At 39.8% G+C, this 16516-nt stretch overlaps 1 protein-coding gene across 1 annotated transcript; it reads right to left on the bottom strand.

Moving 5' to 3' along the window:
• Positions 1 to 1779: 1779 nt before the first annotated feature.
• LOC113028193 (regulator of G-protein signaling 9-like) lies at positions 1780 to 16196 on the bottom strand. The gene is made up of 19 exons (XM_026178262.2): positions 16007 to 16196; positions 14309 to 14405; positions 13505 to 13555; positions 13253 to 13359; positions 11863 to 11914; positions 11729 to 11787; positions 11575 to 11651; positions 11408 to 11489; positions 8574 to 8636; positions 8058 to 8087; positions 7904 to 7965; positions 7219 to 7332; positions 7018 to 7133; positions 6811 to 6898; positions 6156 to 6294; positions 5601 to 5683; positions 5210 to 5333; positions 2582 to 2985; positions 1780 to 2026 (listed from the first exon to the last, which is right to left on the bottom strand). Exons 1-19 carry the CDS (start codon positions 16073 to 16075, stop codon positions 1864 to 1866), a joined length of 1980 nt encoding a protein of 659 aa, XP_026034047.2. The 5' UTR covers positions 16076 to 16196; the 3' UTR covers positions 1780 to 1863.
• Positions 16197 to 16516: the final 320 nt, after the last annotated feature.

Raw genomic sequence — 16516 nt, forward strand, 5'->3', positions numbered from 1 at the left:
CAGTTAGCAGGCATGTGTGGAAGCAGAGTCTACAGATGTCTGCTTTGGATTATCACACTCTAGGATGTAAACATGTACTTCTTGAGAACTACCGGTGGTACTTATGGTCCTTGGCAATCACAAAAATACTTCAGTTTATCTCTTTTTATTCGTGCTGTTTTGTTTTCCCGTCCACTTGGCTCTAAGGAAGTATGTGTAGATGCCTGCTTAGTAAAAACTTCCAACAACAAACCAAACATAGCAAAATATCTCCAGTGTGTGGAGGCGGATAAGGCTGCTGTTGGGCTACAGTTCATCAGCAGGTACAGAATGAGGCTTGGGTATGAAAGCTACGGCTCATGTTTTGAAAGCGCTCACCCTGTTCTCCATGTGGAGCAGCCTCTGCCAAAACTACACCTCTATCCTAAATACAGGGCTCAGCTGGTGCTCACATTAGTAAGGGTTGGTGAATATAAGGCTGTAGTTAAAGGAATACTCCAGCAAAATCTAGATTTTAAGTGTTAAGACATTTTCTGCCTGTTGGCTTGGACTCGTATTTTGTATCCACAGTGTTTTCTATGCAAATATATAACAAATACTAAGGATTTCCTTTTACTTTTTTATAGGTTTCATTATTTTCCCGAATGTGTAATGGCTCAGTCATACTTGAGTATAAAATAGGATGACAACCTCCTTGCTGCTAAAAAAAATCTGTGATTGCACAATGATTTTTTTTCACATTTAGTAACCGATTGCACCTGGTTACCCAGAGGCTGAGTGTGTAACACTTTCAGCCTGTGGGAGGCTACTGGGAATTGCAAGACAGCTGCACAGGTCACCTGATGGGAGGCAACCTGTCTCCAAACAATCACGGTCCAACTCGGACTGATTGCAATCACTCTCAGACAGATTTCTAACACACTGCAGTCAATCCGAGTACGTCTGAGTCAATGAGCACAAGTTCTCTGTGGACTTGAACAAACTCATTGCCAGATCTATTCTGGTCATTTCCTCCTGAGACTCAACTCATTTATTTATGTCCTCTGTAGTGAACACGCAAATCACAAAACATATTAAACTGAAAGATTTCATTCTCAGCAACAGTGTTATTTTGCAGTTAAATAACCGCTCTGCTGCAAATACGGGACTTTTTGTTGAAGAATTTCGGTTTCAAATCTATGAGGTTCTGGGTGGAGTCAGAATGTATGTAGTAAATGTGAATTTCTGATTAATGCGAGTTTCTGTTTATGCAGATGGCAACAAATTTGCAACAGAGGGCAACAGTTACAATTTTTGCCAATTTATCAGAGTTAATTACCATATCATCACAAACAGCTTTTTTGCTGTCATTAAACTTATTCAGTCACAGATAGCAGATAGACAACAGTCTGACCCATCATGTTGCTGTTTAATCATTGACTTGATGTACCAAAGTTGGTTTGAAGGTGAAACCTGACTGTAAGATGTGGTCTCGGTCTTTGAAGCAACCATTTCAGTGACAACAAGGTTGCAAGTTTTGCTTTTCTTGATGTGACGCTAGCATAAAGAAGGCTTTAAAACACTCTTCAGACCATTATTCACTATATATGGACATAACTACGCCTGCATAAACTCTTTGTACTGAGCCATATTGTTGAAAACAAAATGTTTTGAAAGTTCTGAGCATGGACAGTGAAGTTAGGATTATGCTGCAACATGTGTGACAATGGGGCATTTCAAGCCAACAGGCAGGCAGGTTCAGCAAGTTAATGTTTGGTCCACTCTAGACAGCCATTTTTAGAGTATCCCAGAAAGAGTACTGTCAGTCTGTCCTCTTGTTGATTGAATTTATGTTATACATTATGGTCTGGTCCCACCATTTTATACCTGTGTAATTCCAGTGTATTAGCCTGTCCCATTCTGTGGAGTGAGGCTCTCCCAAGGGCAGATGATCTCTTTGGTTCCCACTCTTTCCCGAGAGACAGCTCTGTTCTCCTCATCCTCATCCTCAGACTCAATGGGGTAGATGCGGCACTCGGGAGGAATATCCACTTTGATCTGAAAAAAGCTGAGAAATGTTTCAGAAAAAGACGAGGTCATCAGGGGCTGATCTGATATTATTTGTCACGTTAGCAACATAAACTTTTACTTTGTGTACCTTAGTAGCCCAACTAGATACAAAGTCTGCATACACAGGCATGACTAAAATACATACACTGTATGTAATATAACAATATTTACATGTGCTGTGTCAGTTAAATAAATAACTGAATATGAGATGACAGTTTTGACTTCCAGCTTTTATGCAAAGATGTTCCCATCATATTGGTTTTGTAGGAACTGTAGCTCCAATATTGCATATGTATGAATTTTTTCAATAAAAACAAAAATTAATAATTGTATTAAAAATTGAATTTCTTTTTCCTTTCTTGCAATTAACGAATAGTCCTAGTGTCCAAGTTACAGATAACAGCCTCTTCCTCAGGCCTGTTCTACAACTATTTCACTTCTTGTTTCAGCGCTTCCACCTAAATTTAAAGTAAAATAAGACTCCTGGATTGGAGCGAAAATGATGGAAAACATATGTCTTTCAAAGTAAAAGTCCTGCATGACTGTCACGTACTTGCCAATCCGTCTGGGCGGAGCCTGACTAGGTTCATCTGGGCTGATTGGCTGTATGCGGCTGCTTGTCCCGGCAGCTGGATTACATTTAGGTGACAAGCTGGCAAACATAGAGGAGGGAGTGCAGCCACGCTTGAGTAGACGACGCAGGGATAGAGCCATGCGAGACTTGGACACGTTCCCTCCTGCAGATGCTCGGGCCTCAGGGTTCCCTTCACTTTCCCCCTCACTGGCTTCCGCTCGCCGCTCAGAGGCAGAGGTGCTGTCTAAGGCCACGCTGATGGGGGACGGACAGGCTGGGGTGTGGGCCAAAAAGGGAAGAGAGGGCGAGGCGTTGGCGGAGGGGGGGTCAGTCATGCCAGAATAGACAGCGAGGTGGGGCACAGGAGTGGTAAAGCGGCACAGCTGTGAGGTCAAAGGGCAAGAGACACAAGTCAGAGGGCATCCAGACAGATAAATACATGTCTGTGTTTGGAATTTTTTTAGCAGATGGTTCCCTGAATACATCACTATTCTGTTTACAGACCTAACAAGAGACATAACACGCAAAAGGTTTCATAACATCAACTTCATTATAACAATATAGAGCCCTCTCACTTTCTGTAACCACAGGAAATTAATATTTAGCCTCCAAGACAATCTCACTGTCCGCTCAAAGTAAAGAAAGGTCTGACCAGCATTCAGCTTTGCTGATTCATGATATTAAAGCTCACATTAGAGCACCACACTTTCATCTCAGAGAGCACAGCACTTTAAAAAACATAACATCTGTAACTGAGTAGGGAAAATGGGCTTTGATAGCGTATCCTGATTTTCCAGCTGTTTTTTGTCCTCAGGCTGACATACCCCTGGGACAAATGCCTCAGTGCCTATGATGTCATAACAGGGAGTCCTGCTCCAGATGGAAAAACAATAACAACTTTTTTGTTTTAAGTGATGACGATAACAGTCATCACTTTTATCATCAACCCATGATATCAGTGTTGGTCTCAAAACCCCACAGTGCTGCGATGATTACCCGAGATCTTCATAATGTGTTATCCCATTTGCCTATGATGCCGTTTCTTGTCTGTCGACTTCAAAGTATTTTAAAATATGTTCTCCCCATTCTGCACAATTGTTTGCAGGTGCCTTGCCTTAGGCACATAAATCTGCTTTTGCAATACTGATAAAAAATTTCCAGAATATTCTTACGAGCTATCACAGGGTCGGCAGTAGCCCAGGAGATTTTTGATTCTAGCTCTCACTGTTGCTTGTTGCCTGCAGCATTTTAATTTTACTTTAAATGGATATCCAACCTAAGCATCACAGGCATTGTGAATGGAGGCACGTTTCTGTTTTATTAGCTAAATCCAGAATTTTTTTTCTTGCCAAATAAATTTGTAGTACACTCCTTTTAACTTGTTTTGCCCTTAGCTTCAGTTTCCTATTGTTTAACTCTGCTTTTTAGCAAAGGGAAATGTAAGCTATAAAATATAACGGCAATGCTCATCAGTTTTGATAGGTGGAGAACCATACCTCACTCTATGGTGGAAAAATGCTGTTTTAATAAGTTAATATGCATTTTAATATCATCTCAATGATCAAGCTGTAGAAACAAGCGTATGTTTACAACAAGTGCAAATGGTTAAGTAAATTTGCAAACTTATGTTGGTCTTAACGTTGCACTTTCGCATCACAAAAAAGCAGGTTTTGAAAGAAAGAAACAATGGAAGGAAGGAAGGAAGGAAGGAAGGAAGGAAGGGAGGAAGGAAGGAAGGAAGGAAGGAATTTGAATGCATTGCGCTACAATCGAATTAAATGGAAAAATGAAAACGGTGAATAAATGACGGCTTAAGTCCAAACACATAAGTATGAGGTGGTTTTATGAATGTTTTATTACCTTATGACTGATAACAAAGACAACTCAAAACATACTAAACAACAGTGAATGCACAGAGATGGACAGCACAGTAACTGTATCATGACAAACAAAAAAGCAGACAACACTTACAGCTTACATGGACGTAAATGTCAGCGATGACAATAGATGGCTATTTGTCTTCTTCTTGTAGTAATTTATTAACATGAGTTGCAAAAAAAGGTTGGTTCAGATTTTGAAACATGCATTTCCAAAGACGTCAAACATGTGACTCACACAGAAATATAAAGTATGTTTACATAGAGCCTGATCGATATACGATTTTTAAGACCGATATGTGTTGATTTGAAAATCGAATATTTTGACACATATCCTAAAATCTACCTATGCAGCATCAATGCACAAACATGATTAAAGTTGTTATGAGGCACAACAACTTCAATTCTTTAAATTTTAAAAATTTTATTTATCAGTCATGACCAATATGGATACCAATAGATCAGCAAACAGCTAATTTCAGCAGATATATCAGCACGCTGATAAATTAGCTGGGCTCTGGTCTATGACTCTTCACTGAAAGGTCTAATAGCAACATATTATAGATGTTTTCTAATTTATTATATAACATTATATCCTGTCTAAACATATAATGTATTACATGTATTATATGTAACTACTATAGCAATTAGACAAATAAAATTAGTCATTTTTAACTGAGGTGCGACGAGGAGGCGCCTCTTTGCCCTGTTGGCTGAGTTTGCTCATGACCTGTGTGATGTCAACAGGGGCACTGGCGGCCATCTTGGCCTTTTGCTCCTGCTCCTGTTGCCGGATGATGATGGGACTGAGACTGGGCCGTCTGTTTCTTGCATTTTGCTCCAACTGGGAGTCACTGGGATGATGTATGGGGAGGGGAAAAGAAACAGGAACAAGGTAAGAGTTGAAAGTTGAAAATTCAGGATTGTCTTTAAGAGTACGGAGGAGAGAAGAGAAAATTTGAGGTTTATGTTATATATTTGTTAGGGTTGTTTAGACTGCAACATTCCTCTTTGCTGTGACTAAGACGTATTTTCTGTTAGTCAAACTAAAAGCTCCAAATAAATCTTCCATCAATGTCTGAGAAAAGCTCCACAAATTCAATGCAAAAAGTGCCTCTTACCTGAACTTGTGTTCCTCGGGACATACGGCCTTCTTCGTTGTTTCCTTAAACACTGGAGATTTTAGGTATCGGCCATATGAGTCCTGCAAAATGCAAAATACTATCAGTTGGTCCAGTGAGTTGGTCTCTTACAGGTACAGATACAACCCCACCGTTCCCTTGTGATTTAACCATAGACATCCAGGTCTGAAAAGTGAAGCCAATGCAGAAGTGCCTTAAACTTCCTTTCTTTACAGTGGCCAGCAGGGGGCACCTCATCTGGTCACAAAGTTCATATTGTATAAAGGTCAATGAGAACATTATCCTGCTACTTAATCATTTATGACACCAGTTAACATTTTTTTGTGAGTTTATAGTCTCAATAAAAGTCTAATCTGATACTTTGTGATGTTTAGTTTCAAATCATGCTCCCATTTAGAGCAAATTACACACGTTGCTATAGCATGGGCATGCATAGCGCCATCAGCTCCACAGTCAGCTCAAACCAAAATCCAAAAAGGTGTTTTAATTTATGCAGTCTCTGCACTGATCACACCTACTGACATGTTTACTGACCTTCTTCATGAGCATGTAGATGTGAGTCTGGGCTGCATCCAGGACGTATCTGTGTGGGTGTTTCAGACCTTTCACTGTGATTTCCATCGTCTTTCCATCGATGTTGATCCATCGTGGAGCACCGCGTGCCAGGAAAGTCCTGAGATCAATGAAAGTGGGAGGAATGAAGAGGAAATGCTTTGACACTTACATGGAAAAACCTCAAAAGCCAGATAAAAACTTCTTCTTCAGTAAAGATGTGAGAAAAAAATATCCACTGCATTGTTTTCATCATTTAATCATCAGTTAAAGTAACACTATACTTGCAGGTAAAGTTCACTACATGCAAAGTTTAGATTTAAACTGTAATTAATCTAAGGCGTATTATTTCTGGATGATGGCAACCAAAATTTGTATTAATTCTCAGTTTTATTTTAAGTTTTAATCTTTATTAATTAAAAATAATTGAGTGAATTTAATGTTAAAAATAAAAATTAAAAACACTGAATGTCCAACATGTATTTGTGTCACTATTAAACTAATAAATATAACTATTAAAGAGTCATAAATCACTGTCAGTAAACATAGTTGGCGATTTTTAAATCAAATAATACTTTCTTCTCCACTGTCTTCAATATTTACCAGAAGACTAATATATTCTTCAAGAAGTTCTTACTTGTAGATCTGCTCTGCTTTCTCTTTCATTGTCGCAGCAGTGCCCCACTTCAGATCCTCACAACCTTCCCAGAATGCCAAGTTCTCACCTGAGTAGGTTTAGAGAAAATAACCAGATATAAACTCAGATTATTCCTAACCCCTTCTACTGAAGGAAAGCTTAACATCAGGACCAACAGTGACTTTAAATTGCATCAGACTATCATACCGCTGAACTCTTTCTTTAGGAACAGTCTGAAGTCATCTCGTCCTCGAGGGTCTGAAAGGAGCTCTCCAAAGCTGAACGTCCACCTCTCCACACGCATTTTAGTGGGTATTTCCACACTGTGCCGCACAGATAACAAAAACAAAATATTCTTAATTATTGTCCAAAATCAGTGATTTCTATAAGTATAATCATCTTACGCACTTGGGCATATTCAAAGCCCAGTATGTGACGTCATCAGTGAGCCAGGGGTTGCTGGGAAGACACTTGGACAGAAAAGGGTCGTGGCCTTTATAAGTGGCGCAGTATTTCACCAACCTGCAGTGGAGGGAAAAACACATCACCATCGACCACACTGAAGGAAAATAACGTCTTTAACCATTAATGATGCAGCCACACAGAAACAGTAAAGCAAGTGCAGCCAAGCCTACAGGAGGCATAACTCACATTATCTAATCCCTCATCAGTCAGAGAACAGCAAATACACTTGACAATACATGTTTGTCTACTGTGAAGATTCTCATTTTCTTTTTATTTGCTGGAAAGACACGTGGGACATATGTCAAAGATTCAAGTGAACTTTCTACTAGCTAGCCACTGAGCTAGCTACTTATCATATAATCAGGGCCAGTATTTTTCTTTTTTTTACTGAGAAACTGAGACTGTTGTGGAGGGCTCCACCAATAAGCTTAAGCAGCCCTCCACAACGGTCCCACTTTCTCATCAGCTTTAACCTGTCTGACCTTTACAGATCACTCAGTGGGGTTATGCTGAAACTAATGTGCGTGTGTTACTTTAAGGCATACAGCTAATGGAGCAGCCAGGGTATAGGAGGGGTACTGGTTTGCTACAGATAGTAGCGAGCTTCTTATATGAGGGACTGTCTTACGCGCCAATGGACACTGATGATTTCACTCTGGGACGCATGATGGACTGCTGGGTGAAAATCATCTACATGGAGAGAAATGACAGCCAGAATAACACAGAGCTGCCACTATACGTGATCAATAAAACATCCAACAAGTGAGTAGAAAAAAACTTACGATCCTCTCGTAGTCATCGGGTGTTTTTGCCTGAGGAAAAATGTATTAAAAGTATGAGTACAGATAATAAGCCATATACTTTATGACTTCACAGTTAGGACACTGTATGTATTTCTGCACAGAAAAAAGCACTGTTTTATACATCACTTCTTTATCATTGTTGGACTCATGATGAACACTTGTGAACACTAACCTTCAACATCATTTCACAACCTGAGCTGAGATTCAGGTACTTTTTTTTTGTTAGCAAGTATTATAGCAAGTGCATTCATGAGGTGATGTGAGTGTGTGCAGATGTGTTCACAACCAGCCTAAAAGTCTGGGATTTGAAAACATAGCCGTAGGAAATGCCTGCAGAGAAGAAGAAAGGAAAAGAGAAGGCCTTAATTTTAATAAAAGAAAACAGCATACATATCATTTACTGTACCTGCATTAATGCATTAAAGCTTCTTATGGGATATAAGCTGATTGAAAGGAATTATGTTCATGCGGGTCAGGCAGAGACTCACCTGTTACCTCGTGTGCATTTGGATCTATTAGTCTTTCCAGTCCATAGTCCATGGCACTCACAGTCCCTGGCTACATACACATCAACAAAAGAGAATTACACAGTGTTTACCAAAGGACTAATTAATTAAACAGATGGCTGTTTTATAATGCTAATCATCAGCGGATAATGTGTCGTACTTCTCATGGCCATCTCAAACAAGAAGAGGCCAATCACCAAATTCACTCTTGGTCATTATGAATACATCTTCAAGTACTTTATTTGTTTCCCACGGGGGGCTTTAAAATGCATTAACTTTAAATCACATTTAGTAGTCATTACGATCAATCTGAACCTGTAAGATGAAGTTTTAAGGACAGCATATGTTATTTACATCAAGGTGTCATTATATTTATTTTTCAACATGAAACATCTGTTTCTGCTTTTATTGAATACTGATTTTTTTTTAGAAAAGGTCAAAAGTTTCTTCCTTTTTAAATTGTGCATCTTAAATTAAGAGTGTGCATATCTGATTTAGTATTTAGAAGGAATGAAATGCTTGAAGGCTGGAAGACGGAAGAAATATCTATCCTTTTTGTCTGAAAAGCTTTAAAATACACAAACCAACAAATGCAAAGCAGTTAATACTCTGATTTTGTAAGTATCAATCGGCCACAGCATTTAAACTTCCTGTCTAATACTGTGTCAGCAGACACAGGAGCCCCTTTTGTGTCTGACAGCAGGACGTTTGATCGAACTGGGATTTAAGAACTTCGGATGGGTTAGTTGTAGTTGTACCACAAAATTCCCGGCAGAACTTGACCTATCAGCTTTTAACGTTGGTAGCTGATTAATATGCTTTATTGCTTTATTTTACAGCATGCATATGGAAATCTCAACTGAGGGATTGACAACAGAGCACCCTTGCAGCGATAACTCATGTGCCATGAGACACAAATTAGTGCCAGTGCCAGTGACCCTCGTAGGTCAAAGTCTTCTGTGCATACACTATATTGCCAAAGGATTCACTCACCCATCCAAATTATTTAATTTCAGGTGTTCCAATCACTTCTGTGGCCACAGACATAAAATCAAGCACCTGGCGTGTAGACTGCTTCTGCAAACACTCACAGATCTTAGGAACTCAGTGAATTCCAGCGTGGTACTGTGGTAGGATGCCACCTGTACAACAAGTCAAGGCATGAGTAGGCAGAGTGGGGTCAGCAGATACTGAGGTGCATAGTGTACAGAGGTCATGAACTTTCTGCAGAGTTGAGCACTACAGACCTCCAAACTTCACGTGTGCCTTCAGATATGCTCAAGAACAGCATGTAGAGAGATTCATGGAATGGATTTCCAATGCTGAGAAGCTGCATTCAAGCCTTACGTTACCAAGTACAATAGAAAAGCGTCATTTGCAGTGGTGTGAAGCATGCCCAACCTAGACGTGCTCTCTGGAATGATGAATCATGCTTCTCTGTCTGGCAATACAATGGATAAGTAGTTCCAGTGAAAGGAACTGTTAATGCTTCAGCATACCAAGACAATTCTGGACAATTTCATGCTCTCAAGCATGGCAATAGTCCCTTCCTGTTCCAACATGACTGTGCACCAGGGCACAAAGCAAGATCCATAAAGACATTAAAGAGCAATTCTGGTGTGGAAGAACTTGACTGGCCTGCAGAGTCCTAATCCAAAAGAACACCTTTGGAGCAGAGACCAGGAGCTAGGCCTTCTGATCCAACATCAGTGTCTGACCTCACAAATGGGATTCTGGAAGAATGGCCAAAGGTTCCCATAGACACACTCATAAACTTTATAGAAAACCTTCCAAGAAGAGTTGAAATAGTTATAGCTTCAGAGGATGAGCCGACATCATAATAAACCCTGTGGCTTAAGATTGGGATGTCACTCAAGTTCATATGCATGTGAATGAAGACAAGCAAATACTTTTGGCAATATAGTGTACCTCACTTCTGAAAGGACACAACACAAGTCACAGAGCACAGGCTACAATGTGCTACATTACTGAAAAGGTCACCAGTAGTCAACACAATATTCTTCCTAAAGGCTGAAGTCATAAACAATGAAAAGCACAACTGTTTAACATTATGCACTTAACTGTGTTTTTATTATGGCCCTACTTTATATGATGTGACAATATAGTTTATGGTCACATATATTATGCAACCAAAACTTTAGAAAGACATATTTCTGCAATATGAGAGATGTTTGTGCAGGAAAATCCCAGTAGATCAGCAGTTTCTGAAGTGAGAATATCCTCAAACATCTTTGCACCTAATCAAATGACTGCAAACCAATTAACTCATGGGAAACACATGGGTCTTTGGTTGGGAGCTGTCACTGTCTTTGGTAACTGTTCTAGCTGTAATCCAGCATCACAGCACAAGAAGCTCGATGTGCACAAGGTGCAAACCACTGTACCACTTTCTCCCATGCAGTGTGAAATATTAATCAGTTGTGCCCTTTTCCTCTGACTGGACATGCAGTGGTAATGAGACATCATGGGTAGAGATAATGAGATACCTTGGGAAGTACTGCAGTGTGGTGCAATTTACTTTCTTACTTCTCTGTTTACCTGCAATGTACCAATATCTGCTGTTTACTGTTCAGGCTTGATAACTATATCTGTGCATGTATGCTTATATTATCTCATGTTGTGGGGACATAAATGTGTTTATATAATCACATAGTGAGGCCCAGCTCATTTTGGTGGCAAAAAGCCATTCTCATTCACGCAAATCATAAAGGACTTGGTTGAGTGACGGCTAGTCTAAGTCTTCAAATATAAATTCACAAACGTCTTCTGTAGTGATAGAAACATGCATGTGTGTGTTCTCACCGGAGGTCTATGAACCACCCAGTAGGCTCTTTCCTGACAGTCAAACACCACACGGTCCGGTTTCTTTCTCTCCTTCGCAGCTCTAAAACCCAACCCAAACACAGAGAGTCATAACACATTGTTACCCTTAACGCTTCCCGACATCACTGAGCTTCCTGCACACCCACCTATACTGCTCTTTAGCTTGCATCACTATAAAATCCCATTTATGATTCATCCACTTGTGAAGATGGTTGTACTGCTCCTGAGGACATAAAACAACACCTCAGTAAATGCCAATAGAGAAAATTAATCGCCGTGGGATTCGTGTCCAATTCTCACCTGCTCGTGCAGCTCCAAGATTCCTTTCTTACGTATGTTTCTCTTTGCCAGGTAGATTGCTTCAGTAACAAAAACATAGATGGATGTTAACGGTAAGTGATTCTTAGTAACAGGATGCATTCAGATACACTCACCATAATCTGTATCCTCAACAGGCCACTGCTGTGTGGGCCAGAAATATGGTGTCTGGAAACAATGAAGGGCAGAGGTGATGATTAGCAGTAAGCGTTTTTGTGAGTGGGATTCATTTCTTGCAGATTTAAGGGTGTTTTTTGTTGGTTGTTTTCAATTTGCAGTCATTCAGGAAACTAAAGCCAGACTAATTTGGGGTTTCACATCATAAAATAAATACGACGGAAATTGGTTTTACCTCGCTTTAGTGGTTTTTGTGTCTTGTAATGGTAAACTCTTTTATTATCTAATCATTGCATGTTACAGCAGAGATGCTAAACCCATTACAGAAAATCTGGCACATGCCGCTTTCTGGAACCAATTTACCAATGGGAAATTACCATGGTCAATAATGTTGATAAAATGAATCTGTTAATATATTAAAAATAATGACTGAATGCAGAATTAAATATGTATATCACACTGAAAAAAATCTCTCAAAAAACTAAAAATATCCCCAAAATTTTCTGACAGTAAATTTTAATTTTTACCAAAATGTACGGGCATTTCTATGTATTGTAAAAATGCAATGCATAGTGAAAAACATCCATAAAAAGTAATATGGAAAATTCCTTTATTTTAAAAATGGTGAATGTTTTTACAAAGATGTTTGTTTTATTTCAGTGTAGGGCCTTTCTGTCTTTTTTTTGAAGAAGAAAAAAAGTATTTAAAAAAAAAACATTATTCTGCACTGAAAAAAATGCAGCACTGTTTTAAACTGAAGGAATTTTACATTTAATTTTTACACATTTTTGAAATTAAAGGTTTCTCACATTTTTACATTTTTGGATGGAAAAACTTCCAGGAAGTGCATGATTTTACTTCACAAGGCTCGATCAACCTTTTTTTTTAACCTTCCATGGCTCTGCATTTTTATTTTGAACTTACATGATATACCGACATAATTATTCTTAGAAGTTGCTATGTGCTCAGGCTAAGAGACACAGCAACTTTCTAGCCTTTACATCAAATGAATTTGATGTACTGATGTGTTTTTATCACAATCTTTTAGGCTCTGCACCTAATAAATTAGCAACTGCTCTGTTGTTTTCTGTTTTCTTGTAGGTAAACAACAGTCACACTTAAATGACCTTTGCAAGCATTTCAGTTTACACTGCATTTTTTGCATGAGTTGTGGAGTCACTAGATAGCAGGAACAGGAGTGCACACTATGTGTGTTTCTGCATGACTATGTGCATCCCTTTTTTTACATTTTAACAACATGCAAAAACACTGTTCAGTGTGCAGCAATGAAAACTAAATCTTCCCATAACCAGAAATACTGTTTTGGAAGATCGTTTGGCTTTGCTGCAGCTGAGATTTTGGCTAAGCTTTAAAATGTGGTGTGTTTACCTGGAAGCGATACAGGGATGCATCTGGTTTGACCACTAAACGCTTGTGGTCTTGTATAGGGTAGATGTATCCTAACGCCACCAGCATGGAGCCAAAACTCCTCGCCTCTGAATAAAAAAGACAGATTTGCTATAAATGAGGTTCTATCACCAATTTTCACTGTCAGCTAACATGATAACATCCTAAAACTGTCTTCTTTTTATCAAAACACACACTTTGAACTGGGATGGCATCAGCTGCCTGATCTCTCACCTTGTGCATCGATTTGGAATCTGTCTGCTAACCACACAACTATGTCTTCACCTGAGGAAAAAGGACTCAGGGTCAGAAGTAACAAAGAATCTATGGAAATAAACAACACTAGTCAAAAGGGCAGCTTGAACAGCAAACAACTTTAAATATACTGTATGTTGTTTATGTCCATCAGTGCATGCCTGTAAATGCCAGAAAGCTAATGTCAAAGAGAGACATGGAAGGAGAAAAGGGAGGAGGAGAAGGATGACAAGTGAAGAAGAGAGAAAATGACAGAAAGGCAAAGGAAAGAAACAAGAGGAAGAAAGAAACTAAGAAAGGAAAGGAAAGCTTGTGAGATGAAAGAAAGGGGGAAAGGGGGAGGAAAAGGAAACAGGAAAAGCAAAGGAATCAGAGATGGAGAGAAAACAAAACAGCAAAGAAAGTGAGAGAGGGAAGTGGAGAGAGCAGCAGAGAAGAAGCCTTTGGTATGTTTTCATTCATTCAGCTGTGGGCATTCAAAGCTTGCAGGTGACGTAGAAGTCTAGGTTCCCTCTCTTCTCCTCCTCCACCACCTACTGCCTGCATTCCTCTTGCTTCGGGCGCTACATGTTTGTTTCCTCTCGCCTGCTCAATCATCATCCTCCTCCTTCACCTCCTACTTCTTCCCTCTCTCTGTCTCTGAGACCATGGGGTTGTCATGGAGATGAAATCTGTAGCTCCAACACCGTGGTATCCTCTGGCGAGGTTGTGCAGGTACAGTCACTCAACGGGATAAAAATCAAGCCACTGTAGTGTATGTGAGAGTGTTTGTGTCCACTTTACCAGTAATAGCATGTGGTATTGTGGTGATAACCAGTCTCTGAGGCTGTAGCTTCACTCCCGTTGTGGGGTCCTGCATCTCGAGGACCACCTTCTCCGCCTGCTCAAAAAAAGGTTGTGAGGAGGTGTCACATCAGAGCTCACAGTGTAGGTTTTTGGGGCAGCAGATTTGATTGTAAATCCTAAATTTTGATCAGTGAAATTCACATGACGGTGATGATGATCATTAGTGTAACCTCGAGCATGCACAGCATTACCATTAACCTCTTTTCTACTTAATGAAAGGCAGAGAAAGCTGCATTAAACTGTGTCTCACTGATTAAAAAAGGGCAAATTTCCCCCCTGGGATGTTAAGGCTTGATGTGTAAGCTTGTAATTAATACTTCCTATCAGACAAATGCCGAATGATTCGGTTTCTGTTTCTCTCCAAACAACTGTTCAGCTTTTTAGTCCAATGACTGGATTACAGTTTTAATGCTGCATTAGAAAGTGGTGAGAAGCGAGATGACGGGATTGTTTCAAGCCCTGATCTCATGGCTTTTGTTTGGCTTGTGTGGGAGGTTTGTGATGACTCACTGCCCTCTAAACAGTTTTTCAGCCATCATACCATCTGATCCCAGAGCTCCCCCACAACTTGGGTGTGTACGGCAGAGGAAGAAATCCTGTAGTACATTAATTCACTTTATGTGTGTGTGTGTATGCATGTGTGAGAGAGAAAGAGAGTGTGTTTGTAGCTGACTCCTGGGTCTTTTTGAAGTGGCTTTGTGCTTTGAAGTCAACCTGGAGAGGCTATAAGCCCCAGACTGAGCTGGACCAAAGTGGGCTTTCATTGACCAAAACACAAAGTTCTCCAGGAAATGGATTCTGTGTGCATTCCCCTGGAGAGAGGGGGACACTGTGTGAGTGCTACATCTGGAAGCTCATGTCTTGATTATTTCCTTCCATTTATTTATTTATTTTTTCTAATGTTAAAACATTCTCTTTGGTGACCATCCAACTGAATTTTAAATATGAGATGATGAATGAAGGACTGCTCTGGCTGGCCTCACACACACACACACACACACACACACACACACACACACACACACACACACACACACACACACACACACACACAATTCACACAGCGCCTGGATTAACTTCTTTCCAGCAGCTGGTTGGTGTAGATGGAGGTATTGATACTGATCCAGGCCTAATGCTTATTAAACAGAACGACCTTATCACAGTGAAAAGGTTGAAACAGAACACAGTCTGACAGCTATATAGAGTGTAAGGGGGAAGCTGACATGACATCTGATGTACAGTATGTTGGCATCATTCTGAAACACGAGTATATGAATAACATCTCTAATAACCCTTAATAACTAAAGTCCATATTATTAAAGAAATGCATTTTGCTATTGGGTTTCCCTAAAGCTTGTTGTAGTCCAAATGGTACCTGTGGGTTTTAATCCTTAACGGAATGACCATCCTTAATAAATCTATTCAATGAAAGCATTGGGATTTCCAGAGAATATTATAGATTATTATAGTGCAAATGCCAACAACAGCCTGGGTTTGTGAGGTTCCTGTAAGCCAATACAGTCCAAGCATTGCGTTAGAGAATTTATACAAGTCACTAATGATGCGTCTGCAGCAGGTATAATCTATAAGCCTGTGCTCTGGTTTACATCATCTAATGTAAGCTGTGCAGCCCACCTTTTTGAGACAAGCCATCCGTGGTCGGTACCTCTGTCCATGATCCCGGAGAACGTTTCGGATGGTCATGTTGTGTGATGCTTTGCACCGCTCTCTCTCTCTCTCTCTCTCTCTCTCTCACACACACACACATACAACACTGCTGCCGCCTGTGAGAGCCCTGTGTGTCGTGTGGGGATGCTTGAGGGGAAGTGCAACACTGATCGATGGTGATGTTGCCTTCAAATGTCCCCCCTCTAAACCTCTCACTTGGAAAAACGGAAACTGTTAATGTGCCAATATTTTATCATTTTTAAATTGAATTAGGATTAAATTACCCGTGTGGCACTTCAGGCATGTAATAAAAAAGTTGACAGTTCCAATAAGAGTAACAAAGAATTGTCTAAAATAGGTTTAAGTAATTGCAATGTGAAGCCGTTTTAGTTAAGTATAGGCAATAATTTAGTGTTCTTTATCTCATCAATGCTATAAACGCAAAGACAGAAGGTCAAATACAACCACTTTCACAAA

Source organism: Astatotilapia calliptera, chromosome 8 (genome assembly GCF_964374335.1).
Source record: "Astatotilapia calliptera chromosome 8, fAstCal68.1, whole genome shotgun sequence".
Classification (NCBI taxonomy): Eukaryota; Metazoa; Chordata; class Actinopteri; order Cichliformes; family Cichlidae; genus Astatotilapia; species Astatotilapia calliptera.